At 34.7% G+C, this 20,365-nt stretch overlaps 1 protein-coding gene across 5 annotated transcripts; it reads right to left on the reverse strand.

Annotated features, from left to right (window-relative positions):
- Nucleotides 1–3,642: 3,642 nt before the first annotated feature.
- Nucleotides 3,643–10,831, reverse strand: LOC113350044. Of its 5 annotated transcripts, XR_003360580.1 has the most exons (7): nucleotides 10,706–10,831; nucleotides 10,488–10,584; nucleotides 9,893–10,073; nucleotides 5,922–6,071; nucleotides 4,986–5,104; nucleotides 4,688–4,767; nucleotides 3,643–3,979 (listed from the first exon to the last, which is right to left on the reverse strand). XR_003360580.1 is itself a non-coding variant. In XM_026594115.1 (4 exons), the coding sequence occupies exons 2-4, from the start codon at nucleotides 10,557–10,559 to the stop codon at nucleotides 3,885–3,887; spliced, it is 348 nt and encodes a 115-aa protein (XP_026449900.1). In that variant the 5' UTR covers nucleotides 10,560–10,584; nucleotides 10,706–10,831; the 3' UTR covers nucleotides 3,643–3,884. The 5 variants fall into 5 exon arrangements, 1 of the variants encoding a protein (XP_026449900.1); XR_003360578.1 differs by lacking the exon at nucleotides 4,688–4,767; XR_003360579.1 differs by having other exon boundaries at nucleotides 4,688–5,104.
- Between the last annotated feature and the right edge of the window lie 9,534 nt (nucleotides 10,832–20,365).

Below are 20,365 nucleotides of genomic sequence, written 5' to 3' on the forward strand. Positions count from 1 at the left end.
AAATTAGTAGGAAAACGCATAGAGACTTTAAAAGATGTACATGTTTATTTTTTTTACCATGGGTTTGGATCATAGTAGAATCATTAAGGCAATTTAAGAAAACCGAAACATGATCATCTTTAATAACGCTGGGTTAGGGTTTGGATGATATTTTTTCTAGGTCTTCAATTACAAATTGGATTGTCTCTGTACGAGAGTTTAGAAATTGAAGTTAAAGTTTCTTGTTTCAGGTCAACCATTTCTATATGAGAGGATATAGAAGCTATGATATTCTAATGATGGGGGTGTTCTGGCTATTGGTAGCGGTGGTGAAGTTCTATTCAGTTTTGATGATTTGGGTGTTTAATATTTCATTGTTGTTGCTCTTGTACTCGTACATCAAGGTTAGGAAAGATATAAAACCACCCATGAGAAGGGGTTTATGATTTTTACTTCAATTGATGAAGGTTTTTAGAATATCGATATAAATGATTTTTTTGGAGGTGTGGAAGGAGACGTTAATGGTTTACAAAAGAGATTAGGGTTTTAAGATAAGATCTTACGTCCGTTAAGATTAAACAAGTGGCAAAGTTAGTAAATAAATCAAAACCTGAATTTTGGTCATTTTATTTTTTAACTAACTTTCCTAACTGTCAATGCAGTCAACAATGGTCTTGTGACCAAACTCTAATTAAAAATTTTTGGTGACCTAAACACAACTCTGGTCACTTTTCCGTACCCAAAGTCAAAATACCCCCATTCAATAAAGATATACATGAGAAAAGGTAGCAGTTGCTGAACTTACTTGCTGATTTGAACGTAGATTGCCAGAAGGATAGGTCCCATGAACACACTAAGAAGCCTATGCATACACTCATCTCCACAACCAACCTGGCTATCTTGAGGTGACGTGAAGTGACACACCATTATATGTCGGAATTAATAGATTCCAATATTAGGTATAACAGCTTAAAGGCTGAAACTCAACAACTTGTTAGAAGTTCACCCAACACTCTCGAGGTCTCTAAATAGAGTGTAATACTACTATTTACAATGGGATGACAAAAATAAAAATTTGAAGTATGCATGATATCCCATTTCATAAGAGCTTTAATAAAAAAACGTAGACTTTATATTATGTCCAATTAACATGTGTATCTATAAATTACACATCTAATTAGCATGTGTAACTAGTAGCTACACATCCGTTTAGCTTGTGTACCTAGAAGTTACACATATAATTAGCATGTGTAACTAGTATCTACACGTCCATTTAGCTTGCCAGGTTGCAACACTCTGCAGTTCATATGTAAAAAACAGATCCATAAGATAATCCAATCACTAATAACAGACTGATTATATTAACTCTGTATTAAGTCATATTATCTCAAATTAAAATTTACAATAAATTTTAATAACTTCTCAATTTACATGAGACTCTAATTAGGGTCTCAAGTAAGCATGTGAAATGATTGTCTTGAAATCATATAGAAGAATGTACATTATGGTCGGGGTTCTAGAATCGTGTATACTGATTGTTTTCGGAAAATATGACTTTTGAAGTAGTAAGCAATATTGTGTTCATTTAAACACTTCATACTTGAATTATAATGCACATATACAAGATTTTTTAGTGATAAATGATATATTAGAGGTGTTTATGAGAGTCATAGCAATGCTAATCAAGTTTATAAAAATTATCTTTGAGCATCTGCTAATATTCACTGGACGGTTTGTGAAATGGTACATGAACCGTTAGCCAGTTCGCGAATTTAGGGCGCTACAGTCCGTGAACCGTTCTGCAATTCTCGAACTCAGATGTCTACGGTTAGTGAATTAGGTTCGTGAACTTTTGCTATTTCACAAGTTCAGATCACCACAGTTCATGAACTGGGTTCAGGAATTTTCTCATTCTGAACTTTGAAATTTGCGAACTGGTTCATCAACCCTCCTATATTTAGCACATCAGATATCCATGGTTTGCGAAGTGGTTTCCAACCTACCTTGATTCCAAATTAAATTATCTCTAAAACACTCTCTTTTGATGTTTAAATATTCTCAATATCCACGGGTATAAATATTATTTGGGCAATTTTCAAATAATCCATATAACACAAATAGTTTTTGAACAATAAATTGTTTCGAACTAAGATTGCTAAGAACCAATGAACATAAATTGCTTAAATCATATTTTGATTTATAGCGCAATAGTTGAGAGAAGCACCCATTTAACTCGACCACATGATTATATACTCTAAGCGCATGTTTCTTTTCAGCAAGTACATGATAGTTGCCTTGGATCCTGCATTCCACTCTTGCTTAGGAGACGGAGATAGGGACAACGTTTCACACATATTGCTATCCAAGTGTCAAGAACCTCATCAATAGTAATTTTGACTTTCTATATAATGATGATATGGTTTTTGTTTCATCGACTATGATTAGTCCGCAATTCCGGACCTATCATTTATTAGTGTCGATAAAAGAAGAGGAGCCTTATTTTTTTTTTTTTTCTTTTTTTGGCTCACTCTTTATGAGTGTAAGACAATTGTCTTATGGGGATTTTATATACTCAACCAATGATTACCTTGCTACAACATCCATGGTAGTATCAGGATCCCACCAAATCACTTTAGAGAAGCATATAACTGCAAAAATAAAAAGAAAGTGATTCAGTAATGATTAATTGCGAGGATAAATCTTTTAAACGACTACCATAGCTTAGTTTCGCATTCAATTATGAACGCATATATTTAAGGATTGAAATAAATGGAACTTAATCTATAGCCGTAAGAACAGTTTCAACCTTAAAAGGTTTAGAGTGTCATCCTAAATAGCTCAAAATTAACTCCAAAAGATAAAGTCTCAAGTATGCAAGAAATCAAAGAGTATGATATTTTTTTTCCTTTTATGCAAGCCAAACATGCTTAACTACTCCCCCACACTTAAACTCAACATTGTCCTCAATGTTCAAAACTGAAAATTCTGATTTCTGACGTAACAACAAATTAAACTCGAAAACTGTACAAATGGGTAGGGAAATAGGAAAAACATCCTAAATTAAAGTTGTTCGCCTACGTCTTTTATATAAGGTGTCAAAAGGGCACAGTGTTTCGATAAACGGTCTGACTTTGATGGCCTCCTGACTGACTGACATGCAATCTGAAAAAGTTCTGGAAAATACCAAACTCAAATGTCCAGGCCTATCGCTCCAAATTAACAGACTCCAAATTCAGATTTTCTTTTTTGAAAAGAAAGGTATGTCTGTCCTGTTTAAAAGTTGGGGTCAACCACTCAAATCGGACTCCGTATGAAGTCTCGAGAGCTATTTTCGTGACAACTGCGCAGTCAGAATTTTCTGACGAGAATTCGTCAAAACTTTCATTATAGATATAGGACATGTAAAATCTAATATGGGAATGCAATATCTAACTCCTTTAGAAGCCTAAGTCGTATAGGCCCCCCAGTTGCACGGTGGGAGTACCCCCTCTTCTTTCAACGGTGAACCTCACCTACTCTTGGAATTGCTCCGTTCCCCTTTTCCTCAACGGAGAGAAAAACAAGGATTTCTCTCACAAAAATGCCAAAAAAACCCTTCACAAACATAATATAAACTTATTCCGTTCATGAAAACCGTAAGATCAAACCCTACGAACAAAACTGTTAACAAATAAGATCACTTATTCTATAAAAAATTTATTAATCATGATACAGAGAAAATAAAAACAGCTTGCTAGGAATCAACGACTTTATCTTTTACTCGGGAAGACGTTCTATGCGCATATGAGATCTTCCAGACTTCAAACGACGAATGATATGCTTCCAATCCATAGAACAATACTGCAATCCAGAAACCAAAAACTTTCGCGGAGCTTGAGACTTTCCATTCTACTGACCAAGCCATTCTATCTCCATTTGAGGTCTATCAGACTATAACATGATAACCACCCAACAAACAATGATGTCCTAGGAATTCCCCAAGCTGCTACATCGTCATGCCCTACACACAATCATGATTCCATTAAAAGGCCAACAAACAATGGTATCCAAGAAAACCACACAGCTGCTAGAAGATTTATAAGGAAGCAAATTAAATCTCTCAAACATCAGCTCAAACATGCTTTGAAACCTAGAGTTCGTGCAGAAAAACAAACTCCAAGTAAAACAATGGACCAGAGATGCAGGACACACAGGAAAAAGTTAATAAGAAGATTACGTGGTAAAAACAAGCAAAAAAAAAGAGAAAAGGTATACACATTGATGATTTAGGTTCATATACAATTTTATGACAGTTAGATTCTTATAGGTTCATATATGTTTTCTTACTGACATTTGAAGTTTCGTACCAGCATTATTCCAGGAGGACATATCTCAAAGAGAACTAGGAAACAAGCAAAAACATTCGCAGCCAATTACATGAATGGTAACACATCTCAGCTAACTAACATTATGTGTCTTTGTTGTTAAAAAGGAATGAAGTTTACATATTAATCATACATATTTCATGAATTCATGTTGTTGTTCCTGTGTAATTCATTGATTTGAATTGGTATTGTTTTCATCATTATGTGGAAAATAAGGCGACAATAATGAAGAAAAGAATGGGGATTATGAATCAGAGGAAGAGTTCCCATATACACGTAAGTGTATTATATTGAATCTAAGAAACACCTTCATGTTTAATACAGTCTTAACATCTGAGTCTTACCATCCTGACGGAATTTAATGTTAACCAGTGATGGAGTTGGCAAGGCATAATATTGGAGGGCCAACTGCAACATGCCCTCACTGTCAAGCAATGATGTGGGATGATGAGAGGGTAAACAAGAGCCAGAAAAATAAACCACCATAATTTGCCATTTGTTGTGGGAAAGAAGCTGTCAATTACCATTGCTCAGGGAGGCACCAGAATTTCTAAAAAATCTATTGCAATATATAGATGGGGGGCTAGAAGCATCAAATTACAGACTCGACATCAGGGCATATAATTCAATGTTTGCATTTACCTCGCAGGGAGCCAAAGTGTCAAAAGAACGGAACAATGGTTCAGCGCCGTAGGTATTTACAATGTATGGGCTTAATCGTCATTTGATGGGGTCTTTATTGCCACTTGATGGCAGGCAACCTGCATTTTTGCAACTATACGTTATAAACACTGAAAATGAAGTCAAAAATAGGATGAATGCTATTTCTAGGATGAAAAAGGTGGAAAACAAGATGGAAATTCAGCAGCTGAATCATCAATGAGGGCCATAGATGAATATGGGAAGAAAAGCACCAGTAAATTGAATGAAATCACTGTTGCTGGATTAGCTAAAATGCTAGACACACACAACTGGCTATGCCAGAAATTCAGGATGTGGAGGGACAGGTACAAACAAAATGAATTGAGCAAGGTTGAACTACGTCTTATTGGTACACGAAAATGGATGCAAGGAAATATGATCTTCCAACCACATCTGAAATTGCAGGAATTGTAGTTGATGATCTGAAGTCAGATGGAAAGAGGGATATAATTATTCAGAAACAAGATGGTTTACTGAAAGATATATTCGAGTTGCATCCAAGTTACATGGCATTGCAGTATCTGCTGTTGTTTCCTTATGGTGAAGATGGTTTTCATATTGATATTCCATATAATAAGAAAACTAACATTATACGCGACGATGAAATAGGTGATGAAAAGAAGAGAAAAAACATAAATATGAGGGAATACTATGCATTCAGATTACAGTAAAGAGCAGGTGAAGGTCAGACTCTTCTCCGGGGAGGGCGACTATTCCAACAGTATGTAGTTGATGCTTATGCTACAATTGAGCAAAGCAGATTTCATTGGGTTAAAAGCCATCAGAAGGAAATACGTTGTGATTTATATAACGACATAAAAGAAGCGGTAAGAGCTGGAGACACCAAACCAGATAGCACATGTCGAGTAATCTTACCATCAACTTTTACAGGCGGACCAAGATATATGATTCAGCATTACCAAGATGCCATAGCCATATGCAGAGAGTTGGGTCCCCCTGACTTATTTATTACATTCACATGTAATCCAAATTGGACAGAAATTGCAGAAGCTATCAAAATGTTCCCTGGACAAAAACCAAGTGATAGACTAGACATAATCAGTCGCGTATTTCACATAAAACTCAAATAGTTAATGTCGGATTTGGTTGGAAGCAGGCATTTCAGAGAAGTGGAAGGAGGTATATTTCAAAACCATACATTTGAAAACCAAAGAAAAATAAATACATGATATTATCTACATATATTTGCTTCCTTCTAAATATTTTGTTTGAAATTGCAGCTCTCTATACTGTCAAATTTCAAAAACGAGGATTACCCCATGCACACATATTTTTGTGGCTTAAACCTGATGAAAAACCAAGATCCGCATCACATATTGATTCAATTATATCCGTGGAAATTCCAAACCCAAACGAAAACAAGGATGCCTATGATGCAGTCTACCAATATATGCTCCATGGTCCGTGCGGACATGCAAAACCTAACTCTCCATGCATTCGCGATAAAAAGTGTATGAAGAAATTTCCAAAGAAATATAGTAACAAAACATATGTTGATGATACGGGGTTTGTAGTTTATAAGAGGCGTCAGGAAGATTGGGGACCGGAAAAGGATGAAATCAAGCTAGATAATAAATGGGTTGTGCCATACAATCTGGACTTGATAATGAGATATGATGCACACATCAACGTTGAGATCTGCAAGTGTAGGGGTATGACTATTAAATATTTATTCAAGTACATCCACAAAGGAAAAGACATGATAAATGCTATTGTTGCAGTAATTCCAGAAAATAAAAAAATTTCGAGCAGCACAAATAACAAAAATTCAAGCAACAATGGTGATGTTGAAGAAATACAGAAAACAAGTAAGGACGAGGTCAATACATATCTCGAGGGTCGATACCTATCAGGATACGAATGTATATGGAGGACGCTTGGTTTCGAGATTTATTATCGAAATCTAAGCGTAGAAAGGTTACCATTACATCTCGAAGAGGAACAATTAGTCTACCACAACGATGCCGGTGATTTAAGAGATGTTCTAGACAAGGCGGATCCAGATGCATCAAAATTCATGCAATGGATGAAAACTAATAGAGAAAATGTTCTTGCAAGACAATGGACATACGTAGAGTTTCCTAAGTATTGGAGATGGGACCAAGGGAAAAAAACATGGACAAAAAGGCGGAGAGGAACCAAAATTGGACGTATCTACTATGTCCATCCATCTGCAGGTGATAAATACTACATGCGTATTTTATTGAATATACAAAGAGGCTGCCAAACCTATGACGATATTAAAACAGCGGGTGGGACAATTCATCTTACATTCAAAGACGCGTTTTGGCAATAGGATTGTTGGAAGATGGCGACGAATGGCACAGAGCCATCCAGGAAGCAGCAGAAACACATACAGGCAAGAGGTTACGTGAATTGTTCATCATAGTATTGCTGAATTGTAAAGTAACAGAACCTAAAAAACTGTGGAATGATAATTGGAGTCTTTTAGCAGAAGACATTAAGTACGAACAAGGGAAGTTTTATGGAGAATCAGCACGAAACCTAAGGGATGAAGTCTTGCAAAACTATACACTACAAGAAATTGAGATGATTTTCTGGAAACATAATCGAACCTTAAAGGAGGATGAGTTTAAGGATATACCCTACCCAGACATGTCTGAATTAAAGGTTCCTAACAACACCCTGATTCATCAAGAGCTGAACTATGACAGGGATATTCTAATGGCAGATGCAGAGACGTTGAAGAAGGGGTTAAACACAAAACAAGCATTAGCGTTTAACGAGATTTCAAGATCAGTTGAAAACAAGGATGGACGGCTATTTTTTTGTATATGGAAGCGGTGAGACAAGTAAGACTTACCTTTGGAGAACCCTTATTTCTTCGCTACGGTCACAGGGTAAGATTGTGCTAGTGGTTGCTTATTCGGTAATAGCGTCACTGCTGCTACCAGGTGGTCGTACAACTCATTCCAGGTTCAAAATTCTTATGAAACTCAATGAAACATTGTGCTGCAATCTATTTAAGAAAACACCCCTAGCAGAGTTATTGTGCAAAATAGATTTGATTATATGGGATGAAGCACCAATGATACACAAAAATGGACTTGAGGCAGTTTAAAGAGCTCTTGCTGATTTAATGATGGAAGCAAATAACGGTAAGTTATTATTCGGGAAAAAAACACTGGTGTTGGACGGTGATTTCCGACAAATTCTGCTTGTGATTGAGGAAGGAACTAGAGAAGATATAGTAAATGCTTCTATAAGCAAATCCAGATTGTGCAAACACTTTACAGTTTTTGAACTGACAGAAAATATGAGACTATCCACTGGAGATACATCACAGGAAAATAAAGATGAAATAGAGGAGTTCGCAAAATGGATTCTTGATGTTGGAAATGGTAAAGCACCAGCAATCAGCTTGGATGGATCGGAAGACAAGGATTGGATACAGATACCATCATATTTACTGATTCACTGTAAAGAGAATCACATTCAAACAATAGTAGACACCATGTATCCAGATTTTTTGAATAAAATGAAGGATAAGAATTACCTTGCTGAACAGAGTGTGCTGACGCCCACAAATGAGTATGTTCACAAAATAAATACACATGTCTTATCATCTGTACCAGGTAAGGAATGTTCCTGCTTAACTCATAAAATCAATCTACTATTCCATCTGCATTTATATATTATTATTCACATATTGTATCATGTATGCCAGGAAAAGAGCATACGTATTTAAGTGCATATTCGATTGGACCAGAATCATCGGAATATCACTCAAGTGTTGTTATCTACGACAAAGAATTCCTCAACAAGCATGAGGAATCTGGGATGGAAAGTCACAAATTAACTCTAAAGGTTGGAATACCAATTATGCTTATGAGGAATCTTAGCAACGCTGATGGTCTATGCAATGGAACAAGGTTAATTGTCACCCAATTAGGAGAAACGGTCATTGAAGCTGAAATACTCACAGGTATGCGAACTGGAAACACAGTTTTCATACCAAGGATACTTATGACTACACCTGAGACATGTTTACCATTTAATCTACATAGAAGACAATTTCCAGTAAGAATTTGCTATGCCATGACAATAAATAAGAGTCAGGGACAGAGCCTACCAAATGTGGGGGTTTACTTGGAAGAACCTGTTTTTTCGCATGGCCAACTTTATGTGGCGATTTCAAGAACCACCAGAAGACAAGGCTTAAAAATATTGATCAAGAAGAATACGAAAGAACCTGATGGGTATACACAAAATATTATGTTTGAAGAGATATTTCAAACATTTCTTAAATTAATGAGATCATTTGATCCTTATTTTTAATTTTGTTGAATATTTTGGGTTCAAATTACAAATTAACTAAGATTATTTTAGGCTTTCAGAAAGCTCTCTTTCATGAAATACTATTGTTCAAATACAATTGACGTATAATGCATATTTGTTCAAATTCAAACTGCTAAACCATAACATATGACTCCAACCAACTAATTTGAAAACTATCAGTTATAGATTTGAGCAAATCCATATATTTGCTATTATATCGATTTTAATATGATAAGTATGAATTTAAATATGATAAGTATATATTTAAGATAACTATGAATATAATAGGAATACAATTACCCTAAACCCATAAAAACATAACCCTAAAAAAAAATATATAAACATCTCATTCAGCAGCAATACAGCATAAAAACTCGCCTTCTTAGGTAAGATCTTGAAAAAAACTCTCTATGAAATTTGTGTTATTCTTTTTTCCTCTATATATTGTGTTAGTTGATATAACAGTTCAATACTTCGTGCAGGTACAATACATATCCTGATGGAGAAGAACGGAGAAAGAAACATACCAGCAGTGCGATTTAAGGAGGCTACTCCCGATGAAAAGAAAAACATATCATTGGATATGACAACGGAAGGACTGAAGGATGAGCACACCGCTACATGGCATGAATGGCATCGACAACAAATCGTTGCTAGAGATGAGGCATACCAGAATATGTTACTGAGACAGTTTCCAGATTGGAAGACCTGTAAAGAAAAGAAGATAGATGATGCAGCAGACTTATTCTATCAAGAATGGTCTAAAGAAACCAGCACTGAAGAGAAGAACAATGTTATCACTGAAACAATAAATCATTATGGAATTTTCGAAAAACAAATGATGCCTTGGATGGTTGAAATCAGGGAAGCTTACAAATCACAGAAAGATGCAGATGGAGATGAACATGCCTTTCCGAAAGCAAGTTGTGATGCGATAGAATCAATGGAGGAATTATACTAGATTTAACATATCTTGATATTATAGATTTTATCTATTAGTTTGAATCATCGTTTTCTATTTGGGTTTGAGAATTAGTTTAAATTATCCAACCATATGTTAAAACTTTTTCTATAATTTCATATCAATTAAAATAAAATTACACAAAAAATTGTAATTGATACCTGATTATTATCAATTAAAGGATGCATCCAATTCTTAATTCGAAGATTCCTCATTTCCAGCAACGATTCCATTGATCGAATAATGTAAAACCCCAAACTAATAAGAAAATAAAATAACGAAATTAGGTTAAAAATTCTTGCGAATTCTACAGATTTAAAAATAATCTAAATCTGATATGAAAGAGGCAAATTCTACAAATTTATTCATAGTGGGTTACCTGATTATACAAAATAGTGTATCCAATTCTTCATTCAGATCATGTCTTGTCGACAGATTCAATTGTTAACTCAGTTTTCATTTTCAAAAATGACAGAGAGCTTATTCTAACGAAATAGGAACTTCAGAGAGGGCTTATTCTATGTAAGTAGGAACCAATACCGAAAAAGCATAGTCCATTTACCAATCCCGTATCCATTCCCTACACGTAGACGAAATCATAGTCCAATAATAAAGTTTATTCCATGGGCCCATCTTCAACCCATTTACAATTTAATGTGATTTGCATGAGAATATGCTAAAACCCTAATTTTATATCACTTCGAAAAACTATATATTTCTGATGGCTTCCCAACTGAGTCGACGTATATCAAAAGAACTACTAACAAGTCCTTTGCGCATGTATTCCAGAGGTATGACAATAACTTCTTTATCTTTATCGAATTTTTGTTTAAGAATTTTAATCTATTTAGCATGTTAATGTGAGTTACTTTGTGATTTGAACCCAAAATATTCAACAGATGAGCGTGCTCCAATCCGTAGATTTGTTATTTAACATATCCAATCCAAGTATTGATTTCATGAATACTCAAATAGATAAGAACGAAGAAAGTGATGCCAAAGAATTATTTGTTTGTGATGCTACAGGACTAAAGCCATATCTTTACAACCCTAAAAAACTATACAATTTTGGACTTCCAACAATAGTTCTCAGAAAAAACATCCTGAGTTTTATCAACTATGAAATTATGCAGTTACTAGATCAAAAACACCGCGAATTAGAGCGCACTAAGTATTATCTTATCCAATATTTTCCATTTATGGGATCTTTAAGTCAAAAACATGATCACATACAATGGGTGCACGAGCGGATTCAGGAATTAGACATGGTCCAAGAAAAAGACTTGAACAAATTAAAAAAATACTTAGAGGAGAAGTACAGAACCAACATTAACAGGATATGGGGCGAAGATAGAATTACGCAGCGCAAATTCAAAAAACCAACCAGAAAAGGTTCCTGTATTATTAATTATCAAACATTTACATGTTACTTTGTTTTCAAATCCTTACAAGAGGTACGTTTTTCTGACTAAATCTCATGCTGCTTTTAAAAATACTATTTGGTTTCAAACTAATTAACTCATGTATACTGTTGTATCTAATGTGTAGCTTCCTTGCCTACCAAATCTGCCACCCACAGTAAAAAAACTTAATGCAAACTTGGGAATCAACAATACTTCATAAGGAAAACAACTACAAAGGAATTCTTACGTAAAATTTAAGGAACAAACATATTACAACGAAGACGTACTGAAGCTAAACACTCTCTATGAATTACCTGAGGTAGGATTTCCAGTCGAATTCCTTGACAGCCAACAATTTGAAGGTGTGCCTAAGCGAAAATTCGAATTACGCATTGGATCCAGGGTAGAGATAATACAGGCCAAAGAGTTATATTTAGTTATACCGGATGAACCAGTAGCCAATATCGGTGATGTACTTACAATTGTGGAACTGAATGATGTCTATATCGGTGCTAAGAAATTGCGTGGAGGTGGTGACCGTGTATACATGGACAGACAAACATCCTACGCATATTGCGAATCATTGCAATTTGTCCTACACAGGAGGCAGTTTCCTATAAAAGTCCATGAACAATGGGAGAAACAGCGGAAAGGAATACAAAAACAAAAGAGAATAACATGTTTCCAAATGGCCAAGATGAGACCCAGTTTATAATCTATTAAAGATGGGAGCAACAGAAACTTACTTTCTTTTATTTTTTAAGAAGTATCAATTGTTTTGGAAATGTTTTACTTTCATATTGTTTAGGAATGAAATTTTCCAGTTTATAATGCCAAGAAAAGTTTTTATGAAATTTCTGAATTGTGAATGTTGGTTACGGGGATTATTCATTATGAATCAATACGCAAGAGGCTGGTGGAAGTTCAATACGCCTATGTCCATTATGAATGTAAAGGGCTTATTCTATCGAAAGTTCACCACGCCTTATGTCCATTATGAATAAGTACATTTCCGAAAATCTGAGTCCATGGGCACAAACCTAAGTCTGATCGAATATCCGTCGAATGGATTCAGTTTAAAAGCTATATATACCTCTAATAAACTAAAAGACTGGAACCCTAATCTCATATTACAAAGGTAATAGCATAGCTTTTCTGCTGCTTTTTTCCTTTTTTTTTCTTATAGTCGTGGGTAACACCTAAATTAATACTTTATTTTGATGTTGATATGCATAAAGAAACATAAAATATGGCTGAAGAACAAGAATATGCGAGCATAAACACAGTCGATGTATCTTCTTTTCCGTATGCTACAGGGTTTTTAAACACTTTGGAGTTCGACAATGTCCGACAACATCTTATTAGACTCCAAACAGGCATGATAATAATTATTATTCGAAGATTGTTGACATTGCCCAACATAAGCACACTTCTGGTGACTCGATTGCCTTCGAAAGTTATTGAAGCTAGGATACTAACCGGAGAAGACGCTGGTGAAATTATTTTCATACCGATAATTGTATTCAAGATATACTACTATGTAATGGTTGGAATGAATATTATTTATCGAAGGAAGTTTCCAATACTTTTAGCCTATTAGGGGAGAAAAAAAAATTACAATTTCTTTAGTTATTATGAAATAAATTTATCCATTTTTACATTGTTTTATATACTATTGAATTTTTTTTTACATTTCATTACAATTTAATGACCAATAATTCTTCCATCAAAGTCCTTCCACTAAAATGGGTTGAAATGCCATACGTTTTATACAAGTTTTTGTTTGGGTTTTCTACAAGTTTTTACCATAGTTATCCATTTTTTCCGAATCTACCAAAAGTAAAAAAACGAATCTATATTAACACCTAATTAAACGATTTCTTTTACCATACTTATCCGATTGCGGAAAAATCTTACATACTCTTTGAGTTTTCTACAAGTTTTTACCATATTTATCCAATATGCCGGTATAAGTCTTATACAAATCTTAACTTCCACGTTAGGGTTAAGTCACAAACCAGTATTATATATAGATAAATCGGATGTGACTCTCAAACCAAATGCAGACATGACAGTGAATCAACTTCAAGAGTATATTGATGAAGAGATTCTAAGAAGGAATGATGTTCATAGTGAAAAGGTTGGTGATTACAATGAAATGGATTTGATCATATCAACTGAGGATGAATTACTGAATATGGTGACTATGAACACGTAAATCACGAAGGCATCTATATGTTCACAAACAATGTTCGCATTCTATACACATGCTCGCACTGATGAGACGATTGTATTGATTCCTTGACTCAAAACCTTCGGGTTTATCATTGCCTCGTCTAATAGTATCACCAGAGGCGTTCACATAGAGGAAGATAAAGAAAACGAAGTGTAAAAGTAAAACTCGTGGAGTATGAAATGGATGTAAAGTGCTGAAATGTAAATAAGACTGGGATTTACGTGGTTCAGCACTAAGGCCTACATCCACGAGGTTGTCGTTTTCACTATGCATTTGATGATTACAGAGGTAGTCGAATGACTTTGGAGTTTACATAGGTCTGCGAATTTTAAAAGGTAAACTTACACTAACAATTCTTCTCTCTCGACTTCTCTCTAAACCTCTCTCTATTTTTCCATCCCCCTCTCTTGGCGGAGAGGGGGTATTTATAGGGTTAGAGTGTGGGACCCGTTTCTGAGAGCCGTTGGAACCTTATCTTCTTGTGCTTTGTGTCTATCACGCAGAGGTCTTCGTTCATTGCTTGATCACGCAGAGTCATCCTCGTTCGTTCCACGGGTTGATCGACACGTACACTGCTCAGAGTGTTTAATGCGGGTAGTTGAGACGCATGCTCGTGTCAGACAAGTGTCTTCTGCCCCTGTCACGTCCATGTCAGTCAACCTTCTCTTCACCGTTGATCTTGGATTCTTTTGGGGATGAGATAAAGCAACTCTTCAGGAGTTATTTGGTGCTCCGCAGTACACCGTGCTTTTGGTACATCCTTTAACTTCTACCCTTGGATTTGTTCGGGCGAATGATCCGACGTCGACGGGATGGGCTTCTTGGCTGTGGGCGTGTGTCATCATGTTTTGATGACTTGGTCCGCATGCTCTCCACGTGTCTTCTCACATACACGTGTTTGATGATGAAATATGTACACACAATGACTGCCATCTCATCTGTGAATCTTTTGGAAAACAAATTCCAAAACAAATATTTGGCTCAGACAAGCATCTTGACCCTTCAACCTGAAAAAGTCATGGATATAAAAAAAAAATATGGTATCATTGTTTCGGGGGAAAGGATATGTATATCTGAGCACGGATTACATATCACTTGCTTCTGAAAATTACAATGCCAGTGTAGAACTGTATCCTCGAGTACTGCTGAATCAACTGGAGTATACACATATGCCAAGTCATAGACTACAATTGAAAGTTGGAGTACCAATTGTTCTTCTCAAAAAAATCAACATGAGAGAAGACGTTGTTGAAGGTACACGTTTGGTTATAACAGAATTAGGGCCAGAGGAAATTATAGCAGAAGTCCTAACCGGTTCTGCTGCTGGTAACATGACAATAATACGACGAAAGCCAATGATATTGGACAAAACACTGCAGATTATCAGGTATCAATTTCCTATTAAAGTATGCTTCACAATGACAATCGAGTCTGGCAGGGACCAAAACCTGCGAAACGCTGGGTTCTACTTAAACACTGGATCTTATAGTCAGCATCCAAAGTACATGGGTGTTTCGACAAAAGAGGCAATGTACGGGAGTTCAAATTTGGATATTACAATTATAAGAAGGAACATCCAGCAAATCACTATACGAGATCCACTGTATACAAGCAAAACTATGAGAATGTACAGTTCATAGATGATGCTATCGACCAGATCATGACTCATGCGAAAACAACGGATGGCTAGGAGACTGGAGGTCAAATAAGATTTAATATTTTGAGCATACTTAGGTTTGATTTTTTTTTTTCTTTTTTTTTCAATTTTTTTTTTAAATTTTGAGGTCAAATCTTCTATATTAATTTTTTGTGTATTTTCCTTTGAATAATTCATTATTATTTATGTGTGATAATACTGGGTGCTCATAAAGATACGGTTAGGGTTACGACGACCTAAACCCTAAATCCTAATAACATTTCTTGCTCATAAAGATACGTGGTATAAATTCCATGCACAATCTGAGATCTTTCGATAGAAAACCCCATCTTAAGAAAATTGATTTACCTAATTCAGAAAGCTTTCCATGGAGGATCAAAATAAATCGTACACAAGGATTCCTTGGAAAAATAATAATAGCATTACCTGCGTTATCGAATATATATGCCAATTTTTCACAAACGTCGATGCCATTAAAGAACAAGGTGAAGTTCATCTAAGATGTGAAAAGGAATATTTTGAAGTTGTTGTCAACACCGCCTATCCAAACATACAAGAACATACAAAAGATCCTCAATATCTAAAAAATACAATTATCGTTGCACATACTGCTGAAAACGTAGACAGAATCAATACCCATGTAATGTCTCTTTGTCATTAGACGAGCACATATATGTAAGAGAAAATTTACAGGTCAACAAAAGAAAACAAAATTACAACAAAATGGAATATTATAACCATCAGAACATCCTGAACAAATTGGAGTACCCAGGATTCCCATCTCATGTGATCCGATTAAAAGTTGGGGTACCAATATTGCTGTTAGAAGACATGCACGGTGAAGAACTTCTAAGAGGTACCAGACTATGTGTGACCCTATTACAAAGTGCGGTAATTCAAGCTCGAGTACTGACAGGTAGACAATCTGGAAAAATAGTTGACTTATTAAGGGTTCGGACTGCTAAGATGGATGATGCATCTCAAACGAATTTCAGTAGAAGGAAATTCCCAATTAAAATTTCTATGCATGCCATATAGAAGATAGCAAAGCACAGGCCCTGCAAAATGTAGAAGACAAGAGCGACATGAAAATGATAATTATAGAAGACAACAACGATAAAGACAAATACAAAAAGGTCATATACACACTTAATGTTCGGAATGCAAAACCGAAGATCAATGGATGATTTTATTTTCTTACTTTCGTATATGTTCTTTATAGATTTTCTTTGCTTACTTTGGTTTGATTTTGGGCATAATGGATGATGCTCTTTATATATTTTAATTGTTATCATTTAGAGAACTTATATGTTTGTTCCATATACTCAGTTAATAAGCGCAGGTAGTAAACTATTACCATTAAATGCCACAGTGGAAAAGACAATGGAAAACAATGCTATATAATACCCGTCTTAAAGACTTGTCTAGGTGAAACAAAACAACCACTTTCATGGACTTACGAATCTAACTAAATTAGTTAAATGAATCTAAGCAAATCTAAATATGGCTATACTATATTAAACAGATTTTGTGACCATAATTATCCAATTGTATCCTATCTAAAGAAATGTAAATCGAAATCTAAAATATTTTGTCGTGGCTAAAAAGAAAAAACCTAAATTAACACGGAAAAACTGAAAGCTATATAAACTGGAAACTATGAGATTAAAAAAACACGAAATACAAATTCCGTGAAGAGAAGGAAAGATGTCAAAGCTAATCAATATTGGGAAAAAAACATACTTCAAGCCTCTAGGCTTCTAGAGAAAAAAAATCTCCAAAACAAAAAAACCGTAAGTTCAGCAGATATTTATTTATTGTATATGTATAAGTAAATATGTCATAAACTGATGTTTTTTGATTTTTGTTTTCTAAACAGAGTTACTCAATCAACTGCAAATCTACGATCAAGGGCATCAAGAAATCATCAGAGTGGTACTATTCTGCTTGCCAGAAATGCAAAGGAAGGCATGCAATACTGGACAACACACCGTGGTGCTACAACTGCGAAGAGGAAGTCAAATCCCCAGAGACCAGGTAAGTAAAATATTAAAGCACAGAGAACTGATTAATACAATATGGCTTAGGGTAAACTAAAAAAAGAATATGTATGGTTTGGAAAAAAAAACTAAAACAAAATGTACTTGCAGGTTGTTATTAAAGATAAGGGTAGAAGATGAACATGATGCAGCGATATTTGTTGTGCATGTAGAAACAACTGAACAACTAACTGTTATCCAGCTGAATGAGATCAAAGCATGCATAGACGAAAAAAAAAGAAAGAAAAACAACGCGACTTAAGACGCAGAATAACTGCGAAGATTAGAGGATACAAATGTATCTTTAAGCTTGAGGTGACTAAGATAACATGGGGGGCTAAATGTTTCGGTGTGGAAAAAATTGTCAAGGTGAATACCCCAAACCCTACATCACATCAGATACTAATTCTAATACAAACAATTCCTTAAAAAGGTTACTAACAAGTTGTATTTACAGGTTACTCTTCCTAAGATATCAAAGCGAAGACAAGTCTTATCTGATACCGACAGTGACTCGGATGAAAGATATACCGACTCCGATGTAATTTCTCCGGAGACACCTTCCAAGAAAAAATGTCACAGGAAGCTAATCATGATATCTGACAGTGAATCATAAGAAACCAAACATCCGGAAGTGGTGATCATATCAGACAATGAGAATTAGGATATTTTTTTTAATAATTCTTAGTATTTTTTTTATCATTCTTAATATTTTCTTTGTTTAGCAGACGATGATAATTGTTTTTTTTTCTTTGTTACGTAATTTTTTTTAGTATGTTCTTTAAAGAAGTTTAATAAGGTTCATTAATTTGCAATCTATCAATTTGTATCCATTAGTATATACATGAAAACCCTAATATCACATACCATAACCCTAAACCTAACCGCGTGGTTAATTTGAAGATGGACGAATATTATTCATGGTAATGTGATAAAATAAAGGTATTTCTAATACACAAACTATGTTCATCCAATACATAATCCATACTGAAAATGTTATAAACTACCAAACAGACCACATTACAAATGATTCTGGTGACTTGCCTACCCAAGCAAATATGATGCATTGTAAATCATTCCACACCAATGTACACCTGGTGACTTGCCAAACCGAGAAACAGAGAACTTCCAAACCGAGCACAATTACGTACAAATGATTCTGGTGACTTGGCAAAAACATATGATGCATTGTACATGGCTCGAATGCTCAGCCATGATGGCCATGCACGATGAAGCTTCATTTGGGTTTGTAATTTCCAAGATTCGGCCAAGGGACTGACCGAACACAATTGATGCAAACCTACTGAAAAACAAATCTAACTGATCATATACGAATCGAACTATTTTAGCTACATTCATCCTAAGCAATTAAGAATAGATTTTTCTTAACAAAAATAGATGTACATTAGTCGTAAACAAATAATTTAGATTAAATTCCAAGAAATATAAATAGATTTTCAGCATGACATGCAATTTCACATAGAAACGTTTTATTGATTTTCTTGGTAAAGATAGATTTTCCTGACTAATTTTAACGAAAATAAAAATCTACCTATTTTAGTTGGATTAATCACCAAGAAAACTAAAATAGATAAAAACCTAATTCAATACACGTATATATACATCACGCACAAAAAGATACATGACATCTAGAACTTCCTAGAACTTAATACAACAACGATGGGAAGAAACAAGAGATTGGGTGGTTCAAAGAGAAAAACCAAAGGTATGATATCTTAAACTTGTTACTCTTATTTTTTCAGAAAAACTAAAAACATAACAAAAAAAAATGTATATGCAGAGAAGACTAATAAACAAGTGACGATTTATCCATGGTTGAAGAAGAAATCTCAATGAGCATCGAATCAGATGGTGAGAATACTACCTGAGTTCAAATACAAATTAAAACTACAAAAATATTTTGATATAGTGCTATGAATCTGTTTGTTACATTACTATGGTACCTATTACTTTTCTTTTATTTATCATCATGTTTGTATCCAAGTTTTAGTTAATTCCCGTGGTATTAATCCATAATCTAAATAACTAATTTGTTATACTCATGCCAATCACACCGTCAAAACAAGAAAACAACAAAAAAAGTAAGTTCATAAAATTATTATGTTAATGTTCCGTGTATTCCTATACTTGACACTGTTGTTTTTGTTTTGTGAAGGAGATGTAAGTTCAAATGAAGACTCGACTATATCAAAAAAATCAAAGAAACAAAAACAGAGTAATATCTATTCATACGAATAAACTTTCACTCCATGTATTATCAAATATACTAATCTATTAATGTCATTATACAAGAAACTTATTTCCAGTTGATCGGCACCTTCCGGATTTATGTCACATGACTCCAGGAGAAATTAAAGTCTTCGGAAAACTGAGGATTATGCGTACATGGGAAGAAAAGGATATAAATACAGGAAAGCTTTACCATCATTACATGATTTTAATGGATCCAACTGTAAGTTTTTTTGAATATATTTTCATGGTCATAATCTGCCTGTCACATTTACAGAACTGATTTATTTGATAGCAATATTACAACAATCAAAATATACACTTTATTAATATATATGCATAATGAAATTTGAAATAGTTAATATATATTTTGTTTAATATATCAGGGAGATCAAATACTATGTGAGCTCACACCTACCCAGTTTGACATGCACAGAGACAAACTAATAGACCA

This window comes from Papaver somniferum, chromosome 2 (assembly GCF_003573695.1).
Source record: "Papaver somniferum cultivar HN1 chromosome 2, ASM357369v1, whole genome shotgun sequence".
Classification (NCBI taxonomy): Eukaryota; Viridiplantae; Streptophyta; class Magnoliopsida; order Ranunculales; family Papaveraceae; genus Papaver; species Papaver somniferum.